At 45.0% G+C, this 23,780-nt stretch overlaps 1 protein-coding gene across 1 annotated transcript; it reads left to right on the top strand.

Moving 5' to 3' along the window:
* The first annotated feature begins 3,933 nt into the window (after positions 1-3,933).
* On the top strand, positions 3,934-13,458 carry RASSF7 (Ras association domain family member 7). The gene is made up of 5 exons (XM_033928666.1): positions 3,934-4,085; positions 5,882-6,759; positions 9,652-9,820; positions 10,655-10,762; positions 13,366-13,458. Exons 1-5 carry the CDS (start codon positions 3,983-3,985, stop codon positions 13,395-13,397), a joined length of 1,290 nt encoding a protein of 429 aa, XP_033784557.1. The 5' UTR covers positions 3,934-3,982; the 3' UTR covers positions 13,398-13,458.
* The last annotated feature ends 10,322 nt before the right edge of the window (positions 13,459-23,780 follow it).

The raw sequence follows: 23,780 nt of genomic DNA, 5'->3' as shown, positions 1-23,780 counted from the left end.
TACTCTGTGTAGTATAAATCAATTGAGTCTTCAACATTTTTGAATCTGACCAACAAGGCCGTTCCACAGTTTAACTCCTGCACATGTAACAGTCATAGCGTTCATGTCTATATGTTTAGGGTTGGCCTTTGTTTTCAACTATGCAGCACCTGTAGAACGCAGGGACATTTGTGGTTGATAACGGGACATCATATTCTCTTCAGTGAACTTCTAAATCTTTCCAATGAGGTTTCCTCTCATACATAGATAGGTAATAAATTCCAAATTTGGGGGGGGGAGGGGGGCTGTATGTGAAAAAAAATGTCAGTACTTCGTATATTAATAACCTTCAGAGAGGGGATAGAGAACAGGAGCTATTCATTCGATCTCAGAGACCTCAATAGGCTGCAAGGAATTAATAACTTATCAAGCAAGACTGGCAGATTTGAAGCTCTGATTTTGAAGATTACGTGATTTTTGAATTTGTAACTTCATCTAACTCCCCTGCCCATGAGTTAGGATAAAAACTTGTATGGAAACGTTTGTACTGTAATTATGGGAAATCGTAACCTGTAACCTGTTGAGCTCTTTGGGGAGAACAGCATAAGAACATAAGCAGTGCCTCCGCTGGGTCAGACCAGGGGTCCATCCTGCCCATCAGGTCCAGGACCTGTATAGTGATCCTCTATCTATACCCTTCTATCCCTTTTTTCTTCTTGAATCCCGATACCTTACCCTGTCCTATCACCCTCTCTGGAAGCGCATTCCAGGCATCCACCACCCTTTGGGTGAAGAAGAACTTCCTAGCATTGGTTCTGAATCTGTCCCCTTTTAATTTTTCCAAATGCCCTCTCGTTCTTGTAGTCTTCGAAAGTTTAAAGAATCTGTCCCTCTCCACTTTCTCTATGCCCTTCGTGATCTTGTAAGTCTCTATAATATACCCTCTAAGTCTCCGCTTCTCCAGCAAAAAAAGCCCCAGTCTCTCTAATCTTTCAGCATATGAAAGGTTTTCCATACCTCTTATTAATCACGTTGCTCTTTTCTGAACCCTCTCGAGTATCACCATATCCTTTTTAAGGTACGGCGACCAATATTGGACGCAGTATTTCAGATGTGGGTGCACCATCGTCAGATACAATGGCAGGATGACCTCTTTTGTTCTGGTTGTAATACCTTTCTTAATAATACCTAGCATTCTATTTGCCTTCTTAGAGGCCGCTGTGCACTGTGCCGACGGCTTCATTGTCTTGTCCACTATTACCCCCAAGTCCTTTTCTTGGGTACTTTCACTCATTACCAGCCCTCCCATCGTATAGCTGTACTTCAGGTTTCTTTTCCCTACTTGCAAGACTTTACATTTCTCTACATTAAACTTCATCTGCCATCTCGTCGCCCACTCTTCTAGTTTGTTCAGGTCCCTTTGTAAATCCTCAGTCTCCTTTAGTTCCAACTCCACTAAATAGTTTGGTGTCATCTGCAAATTTTATTACTTCGCACTTCGTCCCTGTTTCTAGATCGTTTATAAATATATTGAACAGCAGCGGTCCGAATACCAACCCCTGTGGAACACCGCTCGTGACCTTCCTCCAGTCATAGTGGCCCTTCACTCCTACCCTTGCTTCCTACCTGCCAACCAATTTTTGATCCATCTATGAACGTCTCCTTCCATCCCATGGTTCTTCAGTTTCCGTAGTAGGCGTTCATGGAGTACCTTGTCAAAGGCCTTTTGGAAATCCAAGTATACGATGGGGTCGCTCAAGAGGAATGCTTAATAGATGGATTCTTGAGGGAGGGAGGGTTCTTGAGTGGGCAGACTTGTTGGGCCGTTGGCCCTTTTCTGCCGTCATACTCTATGTTTCTATGGAGTCCCCTTTGTCCATTTGTTTGTTAATTCCTTCGAAGAAATGCAATAAGTTCGTTAGGCACGATCTTCCCTTGCAGAAGCCGTGTTGGCTTGTTTTCATCAGTTTGTTTCTTTCTAGATGTTCATCAATGCTTTCTTTTATCAGTGCTTCCGCCATTTTCCCCAGAACCAAGGTCAGACTTACCGGTCTGTAGTTTCCCAGGTCACCTCTCGATCTTTTTTTAAAGATGGGCGTAACATTAGCTATCCTCCAATCCTCCGGGATCACGCCTGTTTTCAGAGATAGGTTACAAACCTGCTATTTCCTCCTTTAATTCCTTCAAAACCCTAGGATGGATTCCATCTGGGCCCGGAGATTTGTCACTTTTTAATCTATCTGCTTATGTACGTCTTCGAGGCTTACCTCCATTGATGTTAATTTTTCTGCTTGATCTCCTGTGAATATTTTTTCAGTTTCTGGCACGTTGGATGTATCCTCTTTTGTAAATACTGATGAAAAGAACATGTTTACTCTATCCGCCACTTCTTTTTCTTCCTTCATCTTTTCTATCTCCATCATCCAGCGGTCCCACCTCCTCCCTTGCCGGCTACTTCCCTTTAACATATCTGAAGAACGGTTTGAAATCTTGCGCTTCCCTGGCTAGCTTCTCTTCAAAGAAGGTTTGGATAGGTTCCTAGAGGACAAAGGGATTGAGGGGTACAGATAGGAGTAGAGATAGGTTATAGGGATAGGAGCAAGAGGTAGTTATAGAAATAGTCAGGGACCACTGCTCAGGCAATAGGCCTGATGGGCCGCCATGGGAGCGGACCGCTGGGTGAGATGGACCTCTGGTCTGCCTCAGCGGAGGCAACTTCTTATGTTCTTATATATTTTTGCTCTAATGACTACGACGTGACATTCTTTTTGATGCTTCCTGTGTTCTTTCCAGTTCTCCCCGGTTTTGTCCATTTTCCATATCTAGAATGAATATTTCTTGTCTCTTATTGCTTTCTTCACTTCTTTAGTTATCCATGCCGGGTCTTTTGTTCAGTTCTTTTTGCATCCTTTTCTAAATCTGGGGATATACAGGTTTTGCGCCTTGCTCACCGTCTTTGAATAATGACCAGGCTTGCTCTACAGTCTGTGATTTCTTTGAGCTGTTTCTAAGTTTCTTTCTTACCATTACTTTCATCGCCTCGTAGTTTCCTTTCTTGAAGTTCAAAGTCGTCGCTGTGGTTCTCTTCCTCTTCGATATTCCTACTTCAACCTTGAACTTGATCGTATTGTGATTGCTGTTTCCAAACGGTCCCACTACTTCCACTTCCTTTGCAGGTCCTCTTAGCCCATTAAGGATTAGGTCCGGAGTGACAACAAATTAAATAAATAAAAGGGCCGCTGGAGTGAGGGATAATCAACCAGAGCTTTATTATTGTAGGGATACATGGGCCGGGGTTGTTTGTTGACATTGATTTGAATAAGTTGTTACTTGACTTCATTGCTAAATGCCACCACAAGCTTTTTGATTTCATGGTCTGTGTATGGCCGTTTGGTGGAGGATGGGCAGGGGAGGGCTTCAATGGCTGGGAGGGTGTAGATGGGCTGGAGTAAGTCTTAACAGAGATTTCGGCAGTTGGAACCCAAGCACAGTACCGGGTAAAGCTTTGGATTCTCGCCCAGAAATAGCTAAGAAGAAAAAATAAAATAAAATAATAATTTAAATTGAATCAGGTTGGGCAGACTGGATGGACCATTCGGGTCTTTATCTGCCGTCATCTACTATGTTACTAGTCTTACAAATATATTTGTACTGAACAAACGACCCCTAATGCAGGCGTTTTATACCGGAACCTGGCCCATGGCTCCCTTTGACCCTGTTGGACTTTTGTTTTAATGGGGCTCAACAGCGGCTTGAGTGGGGAAAGGGAGTTGGAGCAAAGCAAAGAAGTCGTTGCCCTCGTCAGGGCAGCCCTAAACTGCGCGTCTGCCTCGGTGAAGGTGAAGGAGGAGGAGATTTTCTTGCCCCTGGGCGTCCCTTGGCTTCTCCACCGCCCCACAAGGTGTTTTCGAGCCGCAGCTGAGTCACGGGAGGCGGAGCCCAGAGCAGCCCCAGGTAGCCCAGCTCCGGCCCCGGCCCGTCTTCCTTCCTTTCGGCGGCGGCCATGGAGCTGAAGGTGTGGGTGGACGGGGTGCAGCGTGTGGTGTGCGGCGTGTCCGAGCGAACCTCGTGCCAGGAAGTGGTGATCGCCCTGGCCCAGGCCGTCGGTAAGTGGCTCTTCCACCTCCCTACACCGCTCATGCGCATTACAGCCAGTCAAAGCCATAGGCCATAGTGGGGAAATGGGGGTGGGCTTGAAATGCTGCCATGTCAGAGAGGGGGAAATTGTGGAAGAGGCGCCCAACTTCCCAAGCCCCGAAGCCCCTTAAACCCCTAAAGGCTTGGTAAAAGGGGGGAGGGCGTTAATTACTAAATTGCCTTCAATTGTGAGCTTTGACAAGCTCATGATTGAGAAAAATGTTTTTATTTATTCAATTTTCTCTAGGAGCTCTGAAGGTTTACATGCATTTATTCAGGTACTCAAGCAGTTTTACCTCTGTCCCAGCGAGCTCACTATCTATCTAATGTACCTGGGGCAATGGGGGGGATGAAGTGACTTGCCCAGGGTCACAAGGAGCAGCGTGGGTTTGAACCATATATATATATATATAAGTATACAGATGTTCCTAGTGGGTTTCTAAATAGAACTTTAAAGGCACATTTATTTCAAAGTATTTCCAAGATAAGCTAAAAAACCAAATAGTAATTACTTCAGCTTATACAGTAATATTCTAGTAGATAATAAATAGGTTAAGGAATCTTGGAACTTCAGAGGTGACACTTATAGGACCAGGTTAGGTTGTGAGTGAACTTCCACCATTTCTCTTCACTAGTTCCATTTCTGTTGATATTTTTCTCTTATTTTTTTGTATTTTCAAAGTGCATTAAAGGGTAGGAACTAGTGAAGAGAAATGGTGGAAGTTCACTCACAACCTAACCTGGTCCTATAAGTGTCACCTCTGAAGTTCCAAGTGGGTTTCTGTCATGTAGGAAAAAGTAATATTGAGGCCCCTGTATAAGACTCTGGTGAGACCTCATTTAGAATATTGTGTACAATTCTGGAGGCCACACCTTCAAAAAGATATCAAGTAGGATCTCTTAGTCAGCCCAGTCCTTATCTATCTTTACTTTTAGCTTCTAATCCATCAAATTTAGACTTCCTCCTCCAAGTTGTTTTTACCATTTCTGTTTCCTGCCCTATTCTAATGTAGTTCTTACCCCTTTACCCATTCAAGTCAGTTTGTCAGTCTGTTGAGTTTTGGTATATATTTTATTATGTCTGTTATTCATAATCATACTTATGTTCTCCATTTTATATTATTTGTATATTGCTTAGAATTAAGCAATTCAATCAAATTTTAAATAAACTTGACACTTGAGTTGATCCAGAGGAAGGCTACTAAAATGGTCAGTGGTCTTCGTCATAAGGTATATGAGGACAGACGCAAAGATCTCAATAGGTATACTTTAGAGGAAAGGCAGTAGGGGGGAAATATAAGTATTTAAATGTCTCTGTGTGGTATAAATGTGCATGAGGCAAGTCTTTCAATTGAAAAGAGACTCCAAAGCATAGAATGAGATTAAGAAGTGATAGGCTTAGGAGTAATCTAAGGAAATACATTTTTTACAGAAAGGGTGGCAGATGCTTGGAATAATCTCCCAGTAGAGATGAAGACAAAGACTGTGTCTGAATTCACAAAAGCATAGGACAGCCATGTGGGATGCTATGGAGGGGCATACTGGATGGGCCATTTGGCCTTTTATCTGCCATCGTGTTTTTGTGTTTTAGGTTTTTTCCCAGGGAAGCCGGGCTCTCTCTTAAGTATCAATGATATGGGTGTATATGCATTAGGAAGATTCTATGGTGATTCTCGGGGTGTTTTTTCTTTATGGGGAAACAAAATATACACAATGCTATTTCTTCCTTTTCTTTTTAAAACTGACAGCTTTCTTGTTTTTGCAGGTCAGACTGGACGCTATGTTCTTATCCAGACCCTACGGGACAAGGAGAGGCAGCTACTTCCTCATGAACGTCCTCTGGAATTTCTGGCCAAATGTGGACAGTATGCTAATGATGTTCAGTTTTTACTCCGCCGGACAGGCCCTAGTCTTATAGAGAGGCCTTCATCAGATGGTGTCGCAGAGCCTCCAGAAAGGACATTTGTCCGGGCCAGCCTGCCCACCAAACCTCGACCAGGAAGAGCAGAGCTACCCAAGAAGGCATTGACCTTCAACCTGGGCCCGAGGGACTCCAGTGAACTTCTCACCAAGCACAGACTGAAGCAACGGCAAAGAAATGGCCCAGAATCATTAGATACCTCTGTTAGCAACCAACATACCAAAGAGGACTTTGTGAAAATGGTGTTGAAGCAGCAGGAGAAGCTGCACATGCTGGGACAGCACAGTGACTCTCTGGGAGCGGAATTGCAGGAGCAGGACAGGAGCGCAAGTCTGGAGGATGAGATCTTATACTTAGAGCGTCTGGTGCGGCAGAATGAGGCCGAATTAGGTGAGGAGGATTTCTGGCAGAATGAGCTCTGTGTGGAAAAAGATTCGGAGAAGGAGCGTGAGGAGAAGAGATTGCAGCTGCACAAGAAGATGCAGGATTATACGCACAAAATCCAGGAACTGACTGCCAAAATAGAAATACTGGGAGGAGAGATCCAATGGGAGAGCTCCAAGAGGTTGAAGGATGCCTTTGGCCCAAGTCCTGCTGAGCTGCAGGAGATGCTGAATAAGATGAAGAAGGAGCTGGAGACGAAGACAAGTCACAGCTTGCAACTGGAAAGCAACCTCATGAATGTGGAACGGGCTTTCCAGGAGGCAGAAAGGAACCTTCAGGTAAATATAGAGTCAGTGTTGACAAAAGTGTCTCTTTGATCTCCCACCACCACTTCTGTAGTTCAGGTACTAACCTGACCTGTCTGTGATGCTGTTAGTTATTGTGGGTAATAAGCCATGGAACCGGGTCACCTCGGTGCTTATGCCACACCTGTTCTCTAAAATGCAGAAAAGCAAAATGTAAAGAAGTGAACAAAGAAATAGGCAGTTGTCAGTTGAAAAGGCAGCTTCTTGTATTGTATCGTACAGTCTTGGAGTGGCTTTTCCAGCATGTGCTTTGTAGATGACCTATTGCTGACTTCATATATTTCAAATTCATATTCACGAAGCAAGCCTACTATGTCCACCTCTAAATATGTATCTCCAGTTCTCAACATTCTTTGTTCTCTGCTCAGATGTTACGTGATATCTCATGACAAGGTTTTGCATATAGACAAACTACAGCTTAGGGCCTTGTCAGTCTGAATGTCAAGCTCCATCTCTGGTAGTATTCAAAGCTTTTCTTTATGAGATTGCTTTTAACTCCTAACTCCCGCTTGCTTGTAAAGCACCCATGCCTGTTTTATCATTCCCCCCTCCCGGACCTGTTGTAGGCCTCTGTCGAGCCTGTCAAAAGACCTGGTGATGCAGCGGTGGGCTGGGACAGGAAGGATCTTTCCCACTTCCTGTCCCCACCGACTCTAAAAACTTTTTACTTCCCTCCCCTCCCCTGCGTACCATTTGAAGTCCCTAGTGGTCTTGTGGTAGACCAGGACAAGAGGGATCCCTCCTGTCCCAGCCGACTGTGACAATTTTTAGCTCCCTCCCGCTTCCCCACGTACCTTTCAATTCCATGCTGGTCCAGTAGTGATCTCCCGCTCGGCACAGAGCTGAAATTACTATTGGGCATGACCCCTATGGCGATGAAGTTGCTGGTTCAAATTTCTTAAACTGGTAGTAACAATGCCACCATGGACCAACACAATCCATTATTTTCCTTATTTAACAGTGCAAAAGAACAGTCATATAACAAGTACAACTTGAAGAGCTCCATATTTGGATGTTAATGTATGCCATACCACAGACACTTCTATGACCTTTGACCCTTATTCAGGCACCGTTTGATTGCATTGATAAACAAAACCAACTTTTTTCAAGGGGTTTGAAACTTGCTGTTTCTAATAGAGCTGGTTTAAAATACCCTATTTTGGATGTTTATTGAAAAATCACAAACTTTAAAGTCAAATTTATAAAGTAACAAGATTTAGTTTATAAGTTGAAATTGTATATTTGAGAACGTAATCATGTCACAAAATAGACAAACTTTTACGGGATAGCTTCATTATTACAGGAGCCACAGAAGGATAAATAAACTTTGACATTTTTTAGCGCATCCATTTTTTTGGTCCACTTTAAGGCTTTTTAGGTACACCAGTTTCAAAAACTTAAAATTCACATTAGTTCTATTGAATAATCCGTAAAAAGCTATACAAGATCGCCAAGTTTTATTTGCTTTACTTGTATAACTAGGGAGATAGTTTGACTCAAATTTGCAAAACTTTTGCAGAGAATGCTGTACATAGTTGTGGTATCAAAGAGCTAGACTCGTATCTCCATAAGTATTCTATTGGTGGATCTTAAACTTTACCAGAGTTTGGCTGTGTCATGTAAGATTCATGATGGTGAGGTAAGGAGCCCTAGACCACTTGGCATGGAATGACCCCACTTAGCTGCCAACTTTCAGACCATTTTTCAAGCTTTGCTAGGTCCTTCCTCATGTTCACACCATCTGGTGTGTCTACTCTTTTGCAGATTTTGGTATCAACCGCAAAGAGGCAAATCTTACCCGACAGCCCTTCAGCAACATCACTTACAAAAATGTTAAAAGAATAGGCCCAAGAACTGAACCTTGAGGCACACCATTGGCAACATCCCTTTCTTCAGAGCAATCACCATTGACCACTACCCTCTGCCACTTTCCACTCAACTAGTTCCTGACCTAGTCCGTCACTTTGGTGCCCATCCCGAGGGCACTCAGTTTATTTATTAGACACCTTTGTGGAACACTGTCAAAAAGGCTTTGCAAAAATTGTAAATATATCACATCTAGCGCAATCCCTCTATCCAATTCTCTGGTCATCCAGTCAAAGAAATTGATTAGATTTGTCTGCCTAAAATAATAACTTGAAACAAAACATGAACTTTCATGATTTTGTCCAAACCTTTTATAAACCCTGCTAAGCTAACTGCTTTTATCATTCTTTGGAAAGTAATTCCAGAACTTGGTTATATGTCAAGTGAAGAATTACTTAGTAGCTTCATTGTGTGCCCGCTAGTCTTTTTGTAATTTTGGAAAGAATAAACAAGTGATTTACATACCTTTTCTACTCCACTTCTGATTTTGATAGCCCTTTCATATCTCCCTTCAGCTTGGAGAAGAGATAACTTTAGAGCCCTAATTTCTTCAGTCTTTCCTTTGTCATTTGGTTGCCCCTAAATCAGAATTGAAATCCTATAGCTCTCCTGAAATTGTTCTTCCAGACTACTCCCCCCCCCAACCATAGCTTCCCTCCTCAGAGTATAACAGCTCCCAATAGCTGAACCCCTTTGACATCAGTACAAACAGAGAAGAAAGTCACTGCATTGGGTTACTGCATTGGATTCCCTGCAATTCAAATTCTGCATTCTAGCCAAATGGCAGAGGAATATGCAGCCTGACACTTTTCTTCTTTTCATTTCTCTGATTGTGGGGAAGGGTATGGAAGGGGGAAACAGGAGGGCAAACTAGGGGGGGGAGGAATGGTTGTTGTTCCCTCTTTCCCTTTGGGGAATTATACAGAAAATATCCATTGCAAAGGTAATGGAATTCCTCCAGGAGCAAGGTGTAAAGTTCTTCTATTTCTGTGTTTCTAGACTAAAAATCTGGAACTTGAGGAGCTGAACAAGGACCTGAGGCAGTGCAACTTGCAGCAGTTTATCCTGCAGACTGGAGCTACAGTGACAGCCCTGCAGCCTCGATCTGAAGAGGGAATGCAGTCAGATACCATAGAGCACCCCCCACCTGCTAGTCAAGGGAATGCAGGTTAGAACACAGCTTCTGCTTTCTGGAGCTGCTCCTAATCAAGTTTCAGGTGTCAGATGGATAGGGTGATGCACTAAGGGAGGGATAAGAGCAGTGGCAAAACGAAACAGACCGGCTGCGGGACTTTTCCATACAGACCTGCGGCTGCTGGATCTGCCCTGGAAGAAGTGGTGTCGGAGAGGACAGGCCAGCAGCCACGGGTATGTTTGGGAAAGACCCACTTCAGGAATGGTGAGGCTCTACAGCTTAAAGGGAACATTTAGTGCAGGGAAAGAGGGCAATATGTGCTTAATGGGGAACTTAATAGACCACCTTACTCATTGGACTGTACACAAGTACTTCTTTTGTACCTGGGACAATGCCCAAGTTGCAAGGAGCTGTAGTGGGAATCGATCCCCCAGCTGTTCAGGCTACTCCATCAGTCCAGTCTAGAAGGCTCAGTGGGTTGGTAATAGGATGTTAGACTCTTAAGGCTGGCCTGTGCTGACCTCATGATGGCAGAAAGGGAAGAGCTGGCTTGCTAGTTTTTTCAGAGTCTCAGGTAGCCCAGATATGATCAACTCTCTCATACTCTGGAGTTTGGAGAGCTTCCCCCCTCCTTAATAGTACGGATTGTTTGGTATTTTCCTAAATTAACATGATTTGCTCATAGACATTCAGCAACTAGTGACTGTGTCCAACCCCCCCAGTCTCATCGAGTTTTCAGAATATCCACAATGAATATTCGTGAGTTAGATTTGCGTGACTGTTTATTTGGGCTATTCTGAAAATCCGATGCAATGGGGTTGGAACTGTGGCTTGCGATTGATTCAACTTCTTGGTTTTCATCCCCAGGCAGTCGGTTCGGAAGCGCAGACTCTCCTCCTCGCTCCTCTGTGAAGCAGCTCTTTGGCAATCCACGCAGGCTTCAGAACCCGCTGGTGTCGGGCCTGACCCCTGAGGGTGTGTATGTATGAGCAGGCTGGGCCTTGGCTTGTGAAGCAGCTCTGCAATGCCAAAGCAACTGTGGAATAAAGCAATGGAATGAGGGTGCTCGCAGCTGCATGACTGGAGGAGGCTCTCTCGCTAGACTGGGGTTCTCTATTACTTGTATGGTGGGAGCAGCCTTCCTTGTTCACTTGTGCCTCTTCATGCCAGCCCTTATGTAACTAAAAACCCAAACCAAAAAACCAGCAGCAGTTCATTTGAATCTGCTGCTGCTCTTGTCTCTTTTCAGTCTTATTGGCTCTCGCTGCAGTTGGCGTATTGGTGCTGCTGCCTTGTTCAAACCTACTGCTCCTTCCTGTGGAAGAGTACCTTAAGAAGGGGGTAAAGAATCTCCCTCTCTACCACCCACTTTAGCCAACCCTCCCCCATGTCTCTACTTGCTTTTGCAGACCAGTGATGTGAAAAGCAAGTTGCTCTGTTGGGGACTCCTAATCTGAAGCTGGTGCCAAACTGTGATCTTGCCATGCAGCTGGTTTACATCCAGAACATGGCCCACAGAATTGGTCAGGAACGAGGCACTATGTGAATTGGGAGAAGCCTTTCTAGAGTACATATCCACTTGAGAGAAACACTGAGCATTTGATCTTACAGCACAGTGCGGCCTCAGGAGTAGTAATGTAGCATGAGCTGTGGAAGCTACTTTCTGGGGTTTTCGGGGAACTGAACCAACAGTTGAAGACTGCAGGTGTCTCTGCTGTGGTGTTGCTAGTTAGCCATTCTCCCAGGGTAACACTAGGCCTTGGTGCTTCCGTGCTATATTGATGCTTTGCTATATTTTTAGGGACCTTCATTTTCAGTTGCTAGAGAAAATCAGGGAAAATAATGTCCAATATGGTATATATTTTGGTGGAGAAATGTTAACGCTTTCCTTTGGAATTGTCTGCTCACTGTGGTATACTTAATGCAGACTTGGGGCCTTAAGTTTTTCTAAACTGCAGGAAGTGAGCCCTAGAAAGTGAGCTTTTCCTTCCTTCTCTACTACCCAGAGCCCCCATTTCTCATTCTTGCCCCTTCCCTTATCCGAGGACCCTTTTAAGGTCAAACTACCACCCTTAATCATGCTTACATTTGGAGCCACATACTTACCTCTAGCAAATCTTAAAACAAGTTGTGGTTTGGACAGCAACCAGAGCAGTGATTAAGGAGTTTTTGAAAACACAGCTTCTGTAGTTGTTCAAATTAAGGTTCAATTGGTTTAAATTGAAAATGAAGGTCCTTTATATTGTATTACTTGCTTTGCATGTCTCATACTCTCTAGTGGAAAAACATGTATCTTGCTGGTGAAGGTTCTGAGCTGCTCTAGTGGAAGATTAGGGTTATTACCCTAATGGACTTTTTAATGTTAATTGTAAGAAAAATGCTGTGAAAAGCTAATGAAGAGTTGTTAAACTGGAGGAAAGAAGGAATCAAGTTTGTGCCCCATGTACTAGATGGTGTGTTCAGATCTTGTGGGTGAGCGGTTATGAATTGAGTAAATAAGGTAGCGATGTGGCATAGTACGGGGAGGGAGGGGTCTTCCTAACGGCACAGCATCACCCACTCCTCTTCTTGCCTCATCGGCTCTCTTTCTGATGTCACTTCTGGGACCTGCACCTAGGACGTGACATCGAAGGGCGAGCTGACACCAACGTGACTCTGCTGCTCACGCTAGAGAAGTTAAAAAGATACAGGGAAAGCGAAGGGGGCACATATGCGGGGGTGGGGAGGAGAGTGGGGGCACCCTTCCCCTCAAATAAGTGATACAGGGAAAGCGAAGGGGGCACATGTGCAGGGGTGGGGAGGAGAGTGGGGGCACCCTTCCCCCCCAAATAAGCCCTAGTCCCTGGATTTTCCGGCAGCAGCACTTCCCCCGGCTGTGCAGCCGAACCCCTGCTGACTCTCCTATCTTTCCATCTCTCCCTCCCGTCTGAACCCCGCTGACCCTCCGTCCACGAGACCTACCTCCCTCCACAGAACAGCGTCGGCAGCACTCTAAACAGGCTGCTTCGCAGCCTTCTCCTGCCGGGTCCTTCCATCTGCTGCATCACTGATGTCATCAGCAATGGGGCTTTTATAATGTCTCACTGAAAGGAAGGACATTTTGACTATGAGCTTCAGATTCCTGCCAGTGTCTAGTGCTTTTTTTTTTTCTCTCTCTCGACAACACACACTTTTTAATGTGGCAGTAATTTGCATGCTCATTGGTTACGCAGTTTTGTGAAAAGCTCAGATTAGAAACTTGTGTGCTCAGAGGCTTTTTGTTAGGAAGGGGTACAACTGCATAGGAATCCTTTTTGGCAACTCTGTAGCTGTGTTTTAAAAGAAACCTGAAGTAAGCTGTCTGGCTTCCTTGCTGATAACGAGTTGTCCATTTGGATCTCTCCATGGAAGCCCTTTTAATCTCCAGCTCATGCACGGTGAAGCCAGTACCAGCTTTCTCACTTTGGTTTCGTCCTCTTGTCTCGAATCTTGTTCTCTCAGCTCTGTTACTGACCTCCTTTGCCTCAGTATTTGCTCAGTGTGTAGCCTGTCCCTTTCCCCCTCCTGCCTTAACTTGTCTCTTATCATATGTTTTACAGTCATTTCATCAAGACAGAGCACCTGGAGCTAAAAAGGCCAACAAATGGACAATATGTAACAAAATTTCAATAAATGCTTTTTATTCTGTGGAATTTCTCATTTTGCTTTGCTTTTTTTTACGGATGAGGAAGAAAAGTACAATTCTTTTTTCCCTCAACACTGTAGGCTCAGTGCTCTTCTTTTTAACAGTAAGATATTTGAAAACACAGATGAGAAAATCTAGGTATTGAGAGTTTGGAGAAATGCAGGCAGCCTCTTGCTTGGCATTTAAAGTGCACAGGACACAACTTTAGGCTTCTTAAGGGACTCTGTACACATAAGCTAATCCTATCCTGAAACAAGAAGTTTCACACTGTGCCTTTCAGAAAATGTTCTGTACCATCCATCCAGCCCAAAGTTACCATAATTGTACTCCATTGCTGAAGTGCCACTGTGCTGTGCTTCTAGGCAATGTCTGGGCTGCCAAGGACCCACTGCCAAGATATGAGATAGGCACAACTCTGCCTGCAGTTGCACTTAACAGGCAGTTTGCCTGGAACAGCTGGACCCAGCCTCTTGACCTAAAGTTGTTAGGATGTTTTGTTTTTAATTCACTTGTTTTACTCAGAATCAGGATAGAATGCTGGTTAGGTTTGAGGCCTGAAGCCCATTCTTGCTGATGATGCTAAGACCTGATCCTACGTGTTTCTCATCCACTAGGCACTAAAGAGTTGTGGATGTCAAAATCAGATGTAAACATGAGAATGAGCAATGGACTGTGAGTTCCTTCTTCTCAAGAGTGGAACTTGACAGGTTTGCATGTGTTAACTAATTTTCCATACAGTAACAACATTTCTTTCAATCACGTGCCCCTGAGATCAGTAGCTTAAATGATTTGTTAGATAGCATTTGTTTGCTCACCAACATCATGGAAAGCTCACAAGAGGAACATAACACTCACACAGTTTCTTTTTAAATCTATATTACACTTTATTGCTGGTGTATTTTGAGATATATATATATATATACAGTCAAACCTCAGTTTGCGAGTAACATGGTTTGCAAGTGTTTTGCAAGATGAGCAAAACACTAAAGCAAATCGTGCATCGCAAACCGAGCGTTGACTCGATTTGCGAGCCCTCACCCCAAACTGGCACTGGCACCAACTCGCAGGATGTGCCGGTGTCAGACGATCCTGCCTCTTGCCTGGGCTGGACATTAGGAAGCATTTCTTCACCGAAAGGGTGGTTGATCGTTGGAATGATCTTCCACTTCAGGTAGTTGAGGCCAGCAACGTGCTCGATTTTAAGAAAAGGTGGGTTCACTTCGAGGAAGTGCTTAGGGGGGAGGGTTCTTGTGTGGGCAGACTTGTTGGGCCGAAGGCCCTTTTTTTCTGTCGTCATATTCTATGTTTCTATGTGCATGCTCAAGGCCTTCTGGCTCCCGCTCTCAGGAGGTGGGTCTTTTTGGGATGTGGTGGGGTGAGGTGGAGCAGTGCCAGTGGGGAACCAATCAAACAAGTTTCCTACTTCCTATGGGGAAACTCGCTTTGATATATAAGCATGCTTCTGGAATGAATTATGCTTGTAAACCAATGTTCATCTGACCCCTAGTGGTCTAAGGTTGAAATACATAAATTAATAGAAACTTGCTAGGATGGAGGGGAATTGAGAAGGCAAAAGCTACTCTTACAGTGCATTGAGCATTGCTTAGCTTCTGCCTTTTTAATAAATGTTCTAGTTTTTACCTATGACCTGTACTGCAGCCACTGTTTTATGAAAAGGTTCACCCACAGTGATGGACCAAGGGAGGTGGGTGCCAGGCAGTGCTTTGTCATGTGCCCCCACATGCCACCTGCTGCTCACACTGACCTCAAGTTCTGCTCCCATGACCAGGAAGTGACATCAGAAAGGAGCCAAGGCCAGCATGAGCAGGTGGAAGATGCTTTTCACGCTGATGAACATTTCAAGAGGTACACAGTGGGAGAAGAGGATGCAAAAAGTGCCTGGGGCCACTGATCCTAGAAGATATGCATACTGGGGGAAAGACAACACCTCCAGAGCTGGCTCCTATGCTTGCCATACTGGGTTAGACCAAAAGTTGGTCTACCTCTGCATTGGTGGTTGGTGAGCTAGCCATTTGGGGAGGTTATAATCAGAGTATGGAACAAAATAGAACAAGTTAAAATGCTTAAGAGTAGGAAGCAATACTTCTTTTGAGTGCAGAATTTTCTAACTAGATGTGAAGAGGTATTTTTGATATGTCTAATCCGAATTTGGCTGTTTTGTTGTAAACCACCAAAAATCCTGTATCAGTATGTGACCATTTTCAAAACAGAATGAACATTTGGTAGATGTTTTTGTTTTCGGTTTGTCCCAAAGTAAAATGCACACAAATAAGCTATTCTGATACAAGAGGGGCCAGCATTCATAGTAGACTGGCTCCACCGACATCACAGAGCAGTGGGACACCCTAGGAAGTGCAGTAGTGAAAGTTCTATAAACAGTCCCAGGTACATCTCTCACCAATAACGCCTTTATAGATGAGCTCCCCAAAACCTACTGTACACCACAAGAATAGCCCTTATGCTTGCAGGTATTGGTTAAAACTTATCTTAGTATATTCTTTTTCTTGATGATCTTATCTCATCGGGAAAGGGACCCGTCATATCTGACATGTTTCGCCGACAGGCTGCTTCAAGAAAAGGTCCCCCCTTCACAACTTATTCTGCACCATCCCGATCCACATAGAAATTTGTGGTGCAGAATAAGTTGTGAAGGGGGGACCTTTTCTTGAAGCAGCCTGTCGGCGAAACATGTCGGATATGACAGGTCCCTTTCCCGATGAGATAAGATCATCAAGAAAAAGAATATAATAAGATAAGTTTTAACCAGTTTTTATAACGGTTAAGTTATTGATATTAAGCACTTTAATAAGTTTGAGATATAATGAAGCACTTTAAAAAAAACAAAAAATTGTGAAACATATTGAGTAGGGGCTAGCGAAGAAGCCATAGCCAGTGAGAAGAATTTTGGCAACCAAGCAAACACAAAAAATTGTGTGGTGACCAAATGGCATGTCTGAAGCCCTGATAGTTTGACTAAAGCAATTTATTAAGAAGAGAGAGCGGCATTGAAATAGTTGTGCTATCCTAATTTTTATAGCATTCATGTTATATATTTTTTTAAATTTTACTAATAATGTAAATCACTGGTGTATCAAATTTTAATAAACATAAAAGTCCACTGCCCTGACCATTAGGCTACTCCAAGATCCCAACATCCGAAGCTGTTGTACAAACTGGTATGTACTGTCTCTTTTGCAGTTGGGAGGGGGTTAGTGACCACTGAAAATCATGCCTTAATCCAGGGGTGTCAAAGTTCCTCGTCGAGGGCTGCAATCCAGTCAGGTTTTCCCCAATGAATATGCATGAGATCTATTTGCATGCACTGCTTTCATTGTATGCTAACAGATCTTGGCATATTAATTGGGGAAATCCTAAAAACCCAACTGGATTGCTGTCCTTGAGAAGGGAATTTGACACCCCTGCCTTAATCCTTCCAGCATCTTTTATTCTCATGTAGTCCAATATTTCCCTTTATTCCTCCCTCTTCAGCTGTGATTGAGGCACCTACTGCTGACCTGCCATGTTCTGCCTGTATGCATTATAGGAGTGGGCCAGCAGTAGGTCCTCAAGTACTGCCCTAAATGTATCTGAGACTTGGAGGACTGCTGAGGAAGTGGGTGGGAGGGGCTGGTCACCCAAGCAGAGAGACAGATGGAGACTGGAGAGGGTGGGTGTATTATGCTGAGCCTAAAGAGTGGATACACCAGGGTTGGGAGCGATGGATTTTTAAAACCAGGACAAATGATCCCCCCCTTCCACTCCATAAAGGAAAACCTCTTGGACAGGTAACCCTAAAAGAAGACATGCCTATGGAAACCCAAACATAAAATAACCCTAATTCTGGGAACAACCCGCTTGGGTCTTAACTGGTAAAGGTAGCAAGACATGGCAATGGTGCTGTTTTTGTCATAAAACATGCCAGGGAGGTAGATTAAGTAAAAGCTCAGAAGTTAATATTGTAAACTGGGGGGAAACATGGGAAGACAGCAGAAAGAGACTTGTTTCTGCCTATTAGGCGCTCTGGGATTGAAAGTGTTGGGTGGTGAAAGCCCTCCAGGCAGGCCCTGAGATGCCAGTGGGGGAAGAGGTGCTGCCTCTCCTCCCTAGATGCCTGGTGGCCATTTTGAGCAGTGGAAGGAAAGCAAGCAGGTGCCCAACTGGGTAGTAATCATCCTTTGCGCACCTGAAGGTCTCTTGCTGTTGAGGTCCAGACCAGCTTTTGGGCTCTTCTTTCCTACCGACAGGAAACTCTGCCTTGGAACTGCAAAGGAAAAGTCAGTGGCAGAACTGGAGAGAAAGTGACTGGTTTAAGAGCAAAAGCCCAGAGGTGCCTCGTCTTCCTCCCCCTCAGCCCCCCCATTAACACGTGCAAAAGGGAAGGCAGAAGAGCGGAGCGTCATTTACGCGCGATGCAGGAAAGGGGGAGAGGCCAGATTTTACCTGCAGGCGGATCCGCGGGGTCTCTTCAGCCCCGAAAGGGGCGTCTGGCGACAGCCGAGAAGCAGCTTAGCCGCTGTCACACGCACAGTGGAGGGTCTGCAGCAGCACAATGTGCGTTAGTCAGTGGCTCGTCTGCTCCCGGAGGAGGAAGAGCAGGACGACGACTACGCCGAGCCCGCGGGACCCGGGACCCAACTTCAGCCCTCCCCGCCCACCTCGCGCAACGGCGGCCGCAGCCAATCCGCGGCGCGCCCGAGCCGCCCCGCCGCCAATCGGCCGAAGCTCGGGGCGGAGCTACGGAGTTGCGGTCGGGATGGGCGCGTTCATTTCGGCACGTCTTGTTTTAGGAAGAGCCCACTGAGGTGGCTTGCGGGGAAGCTCGACTCCTGGACCTTCCCTGTGCACGAGGCGAGAAGGACTAGGTAAAGAGGCGGCTCAGCTTCGTGCGAAGCAGCTGTTCTTCTGCCCTCCCCGCCGACAGGGAGCAGATGGTAGTGTCCCGCCGAGTCCATCGCCTGAGTGTTAGCGTGCACGTACCGCAGGCGTGAGCGGAGCGAAGGGTGGGGCTCGCGCGCTTTGGAGGCCGCTCTTCCGTAGGGAGGGGCGTGACTTTACGCACGTGCGGCTTTGTATGCTCCCCCCCCCAATAAACTAAAATGGCACCTAGTGAGTCGGCTTTCACCTTTCAAACGGACCCGGCTATACTAGCAACAACTTTAGTTTTACACACCGCAAACAGTTCAGAGACAAATGACATTAGCATGGGAAGATGAAGACATTGACCTGGTTAAACATTGATTCCATTTGCCTGCTTGGACAGACATAAGAATTTAAGAAATACAATAGCCCAAAACTCACAACTATTATAAGTTCAGCATCAGTTTAAAAAAATACATAACTAATAAAAACCACCATCTTAAATACAGCCCTTGAAGGATGGAAAAGGAACAAGTAGGCACTACTGCCAGCTCCAACTGCCCTAACCCTCCCTCACCATAAACTACCCGCTCCACTGCCCCACAACGCTTCAAACTACTCTGCCACTTTACCACTACCCTCTACAACCCCCTCAAAATGAGCTCTGTGTGGACCCCCTGTTGCTGCAATTATTTCTAAATATAAATTGATGGTAAGGTTCCCAAATAACTCCACACAACCAAGGGATTCAACAAGAAAGAGAACTTAAATATTTATTAGGATTAGAAGACAAAGCATCAGGTAAGCTCTTCACATGGGTACCAATAGATAGTTACTTTAGGGCAAATTACAAAAGTGATAGGATGTGACTTTACCCCCTAAAGTTGGCAAAAGTTCAATGGTCCGTTTAACTTCTATGACCTATGAACAGTTTCATAAGCTTACTCCCAAAATTTAATTATTGCTTCATCCCCACAGTAATTCAACTACTGGAACTCAATGCTGCCATTAACAGCTTTTAAAGATAAGTACAAAACTATTCTTCCTATATATATGTATATATATGTATATATTCAATTCTCTTCACTAAGGCTTTGATTCTTTGTTCTGAAATTCTTCTCTTTGTTTCCCTTTACAGGTGTCAACAGATTCACATTTTAACAGGTATCCCTTCAGGTAAGTATACTACAATGCACATTTATAAATAAATACTCAGATCTGTGGTGTGTTTTGCTGGAATAAATATGACCTACTACATTTGTGTGCACATCGTGTTATCAGTCTACAAAAGTCTCTGGAAACATTGCAGTTGTCTTTGGTTGGGTCCATGACTTCACAGTCAGTTAGAATCAGCTCACCAACTCAGGAACTCCAGGGTAGTGCTGCTCGATTCACGATTCGAATCGGTTCTCTGATTTACTTTGGGTGAATCGATTCGAATTGATTTAAAATAAAAAAAAATTTAGCTTCCTGATTCGGACCCTCACCCCCTAAAGCAGGAGTAGCACCACTGCTCTTGCTGGCCGGCCGCTGCCGCACCTTCTTTAGAGAGCGAGGAAGAAGGGTCAGTCAGGAAGTGCTGCCGTCCGGCTTACCCCCCGGCATCTGGTTTCCCACCCTCCTGGGGTCCGGTTTCTCACCCTGGTGTCCGGCTTCCCCCCTGGCCTCCCTGCACCGTTTACCTTCTAGTTGCAGCCTACACAGAAGATCGCGGTTATAGCTTCTTTGCAAACTGCTTTTGTTTCCTCTACCTCGATCCTGCCTCTGATGTCAGAGGAGGGGCAGGACCGCAGCAGAGGAAACAGCTCAAAGCAGTTTGCAAAGACGCTATAACCGCGATCTTCTGTGCAAGCTTCAACTAGAAGGTAAATGGTGCGGGGAGGCCAAGGGGAACATGGACGTCTTCCCGGGGGGGGGGGGGGTGCAGTCCTTTGGAGTGGGAGGTTGGACAGGCCTTGGGGGTTGCAGGCCTTCAAGGAGGGAACAGGCCTTCAAGGTGGGAGACAGGCCTTTAAGGGGGGGGAACAGGCCTTTAAGGGGGGACAAGCCTTCAAAGGGGGGGACAGACCTTCAAAGAAGGGACAGGCCAGGGATGGTGGCATAGGCCTTCAGGGGGGACAGGCCTTCAAAGCGGGGACAGGCCAGGGATGGTGGCATAGGCTTCAAGGGGGGGGACAGGCCTTCAGGGGAGGGCGGGGCCCTAGTGTAGAAGTACATGGAGGGAGGGAGGGAGGGAGGGAAGGGGGGGTTCAAAGAGATGTGCATATGCCAGACTTTGGGGGGAAGAAATAATGAGTCTAAAAATAGAGGAGAGGGAGAGAGATGATGGACAATGGAATTTAGGGAGGGAAGGAACAGAAAGGGAGAGAAGTTGGACACAAGGGATGTTGTGGAGGAGGGGGGTAGAGATACTGGATAGTAGGGTAGTTGGGAAAAGAAAGGGAGAGATGGTGGACCCTGGGGTGGTGGGGAAGGAGGGAGAGATGCTGGATGAAAGGGTAGTTAAGAAAAGGTGGATCTGTGGATGGAGACGAAAAAAAAAAAAAAAATGCCACACCTCCAGGGGAGGGAAGGGAAATGCAAGGGGAGGACAGAAATGGCAGATGGATGGTTAGCACAGAGAAAGAAGAAAGAAGGAGACCCTGACAAGCAAGTTATCAGAAGACAACCAGAGCCTGGGACCAACAAAATTTGAATAATGATCAGACAGCAAAAGGTAGAAAAACTAATTTTATTTTCTGTTTTGTGATTACAATATGTCAGATTTGAAACATGTATCCTGACAAAGCTGGTGTTAGACCACAAACATGAGCTAGGATTTAACAGAGAGAGGAAAAGTCTTTTTTGTTTGTTTATTCTGTTTACACCACAGCGCCAGTGTGGTTAGGAGAAGGCAAAGGGGGTGAAGAGGCTGTAAAATAAACCCACCAGGATGTTTGAAAAAAACAAACACACACCCAATTGGGCAGGAAAATCGAGTCGAAAAACCAATTCAATAGGCTGAATCGAATCTAAATTTTTTTTTCTTGAATCGAGCAGCACTACTCCAGGGTACCTACTAACCTAACTGAAACAAATCAATAAAGAAAATCCCTGACTCACTATCCTCAGTGTGAAGGCAGCCTGAATCCATTTAGAAAAGGGTTTTGGGTGGAAGCTGTATAGACTAGATACAAAATAAAATTCAGGGAGGCTTCTGTGTTTTTTTCCAGTCTGGCTTCTCCCATCCGTCCTGCATTAACTACAATTACTGTCTGTCTATCACTAACTCCCAGAGGCAGGCTTGCAACTCCCAGTACTTGGAGGCAGGTTTCAAGATAAAACTTCTCAGAGGAATGGGCTGCGGCCACTTGGGGCTCACCTGGGCCTTCTCTCTCATTCCACGGAGTCCAGTATGCAGCTTTCACTGTGTTTTTAACTTAGTAGATAAAGACAGGTTGTTTACCCTCTCCAAGGTAGAGAGAACGAGAGGGCACTTTCTAAAGTTATAAGGGGATAGATTCCGTACAAACGTAAGGAAGTTCTTCTTCACCCAGAGAGTGGTAGAAAACTGGAACGCTCTTCCGGAGGCTGTTATAGGGGGAAACACTCTCCAGGAATTCAAGACAAAGTTAGACAAGTTCCTGCTGAACCAGAACGTACGCAGGTAGGGCTGGTCTCAGTTAGGGTTCTGGTCTTTGACCTAAGGACCAACGCGTGAGCGGGCACAATGGACCACTGGTCTGACTCAGCAGTGGCAATTCTTATGTTCTCTATCTTGAAGCCAAGACTTGATACTATAGAGCTGAGGAAAACCCCTTTGCCACCAGGGGAAGTACCATAGTCTGATTCCTGGGAGACTCTACTCTCTGTTCTGTAACCATAGGGCCATAGACTGTAGACCTTTACCTGGCAAGTCACTAGAAAGTTTAATTGCTCTGCTTCCAGCTGCTGTTAAAGGGACATAACCCATTGGTCTGGACTGGACTAGGAGGATGCTTGTATAGGTAGCCAGTGTGAGTTTAGGTATGCGGTGGTGATGTGGTCATATTTGCTTAGTGAATAGATCAGTCTGAGGGCTGTGTTTTGTACTGTCTATAATTGTTTTATCATGTTTGCGGGGGACGGCAGGTAGAGGATGTTGCAGTAATCCAAAGGTCCAAAGGACTAGGGATTGGACTATGAGCCTATATTGCTCTTTGTCGAAGAATTTTCTTATTTTTCGCAGGTTGTGCATGACTATAAAGGCTTTCTGGATGGTCTTGTTGATTTGAACTTGTATGGTGCAGCATCTATCATCACTCCGAGGAGTTTTAGGGTGGACTGTATTGGGTATTTGGTAGCGTTTATTTCTAATTCTGTTATGGATGGGGTTTTGTGCTTTTCAAGCAATAGAAATTTTGTTTTATCTGAGTTCAGCTTTAATCTGTGTTCTATCATCCATTTTTCCACTGTTTCTAGTGTTTTTTTTTCAGTTTTTCTATTGAGGTGGGGGCTGGTGGGTCGAAGAGGAGGAGAATGGTGATGTCATCTGTGTAGCTGAATGATATTATGTGTAGATTTATCTAGACTATAAAGGGGAGGCTATAAAGAGGTAGAAGAGCATTGGAGATAATGGTGACCTTTGGGGAACGCCACAGGAGTTAGACCAAGAGTCTGATTTAAGATGGGTTTTTTTTTGTTTTTTTAAAATTCAGTTTTCTATACCGTTCTCCCAGGGAAGCTTAGAATGGTTTACATGCATTTATTCAGGTACTCGAGCAGGTTTTTCCCTCTCTGTCCCGGTGGGCTCGCAATCTATCTAACATACCTGGGGCAATGGGGGGATTAAGTGACTTGCCCAGGGTCACAAGGAGCAGCGGGGGTTTGAACCCACAACCTCAGGGTGCTGAGGCTGTAGCTTTTTTTAACCACTGCACCACTCTCCCCCTTTACTCTGTATGATCTTGATTTAAGGAATCCTTGGAACCAGGTGTGTACCCTGCCTGAGATACCTATGGCTTCTAGTATTTGTAGTAGTATAGTGTGGTCTACCAGGTCAAATGCTGCGGAGAGATCAAGTTGAATTATCAACATCCTTCTGCCTTTGCTTAGGTGCTGTTGGGATGTATCTAGGAGAGTTCCTAGTAGTGTCTCCGTGCTGTGGTTGGTTCTGAACCCAGATTGTGAGGGGTGAAGTAGGTTGTGGTCTTCCAGGTAGTTTGTGAGGTATTGTGCAACTAGGCCTCCTATTAGTTTAACGTATATTGGTATTGGGGTGATTTATATGATGTCGCCAAGGTCCTGTGGGAATTGACCTTCTCTGAGTGTAGTTTGTACCCATTGCATGAGACGAACTCTAAATTTTTATCAGATATGTGGGGCAGTTGTTCAGGTCGCATGGTGCTTGACAGTACTGTTTATAAAGTTGGTTCATGTCAGGCCATTGTACTGATGGAAAGTCGGTCCAGGTCCTGTCTGCTGCAGTGGCTT

This window comes from Geotrypetes seraphini, chromosome 19 (genome assembly GCF_902459505.1).
Source record: "Geotrypetes seraphini chromosome 19, aGeoSer1.1, whole genome shotgun sequence".
NCBI lineage: Eukaryota > Metazoa > Chordata > Amphibia > Gymnophiona > Dermophiidae > Geotrypetes > Geotrypetes seraphini.
Note: the sequence above shows the minus strand (reverse complement) of the source record. Positions and strands in the feature narration are given on the sequence as shown.

Bases quoted from the DNA above. Each gene is read 5' to 3' on its own strand.
- RASSF7 (XM_033928666.1), top strand. From the start codon at position 3,983: ATGGAGCTGAAGGTGTGGGTGGACGGGGTGCAGCGTGTGGTGTGCGGC. The intron at 6,760-9,651 runs GTAAATATAGAG...CTGTGTTTCTAG, and splicing joins AGGCAGAAAGGAACCTTCAG to ACTAAAAATCTGGAACTTGA. The intron at 10,763-13,365 runs GTGTGTATGTAT...TATGTTTTACAG, and splicing joins GTCGGGCCTGACCCCTGAGG to TCATTTCATCAAGACAGAGC.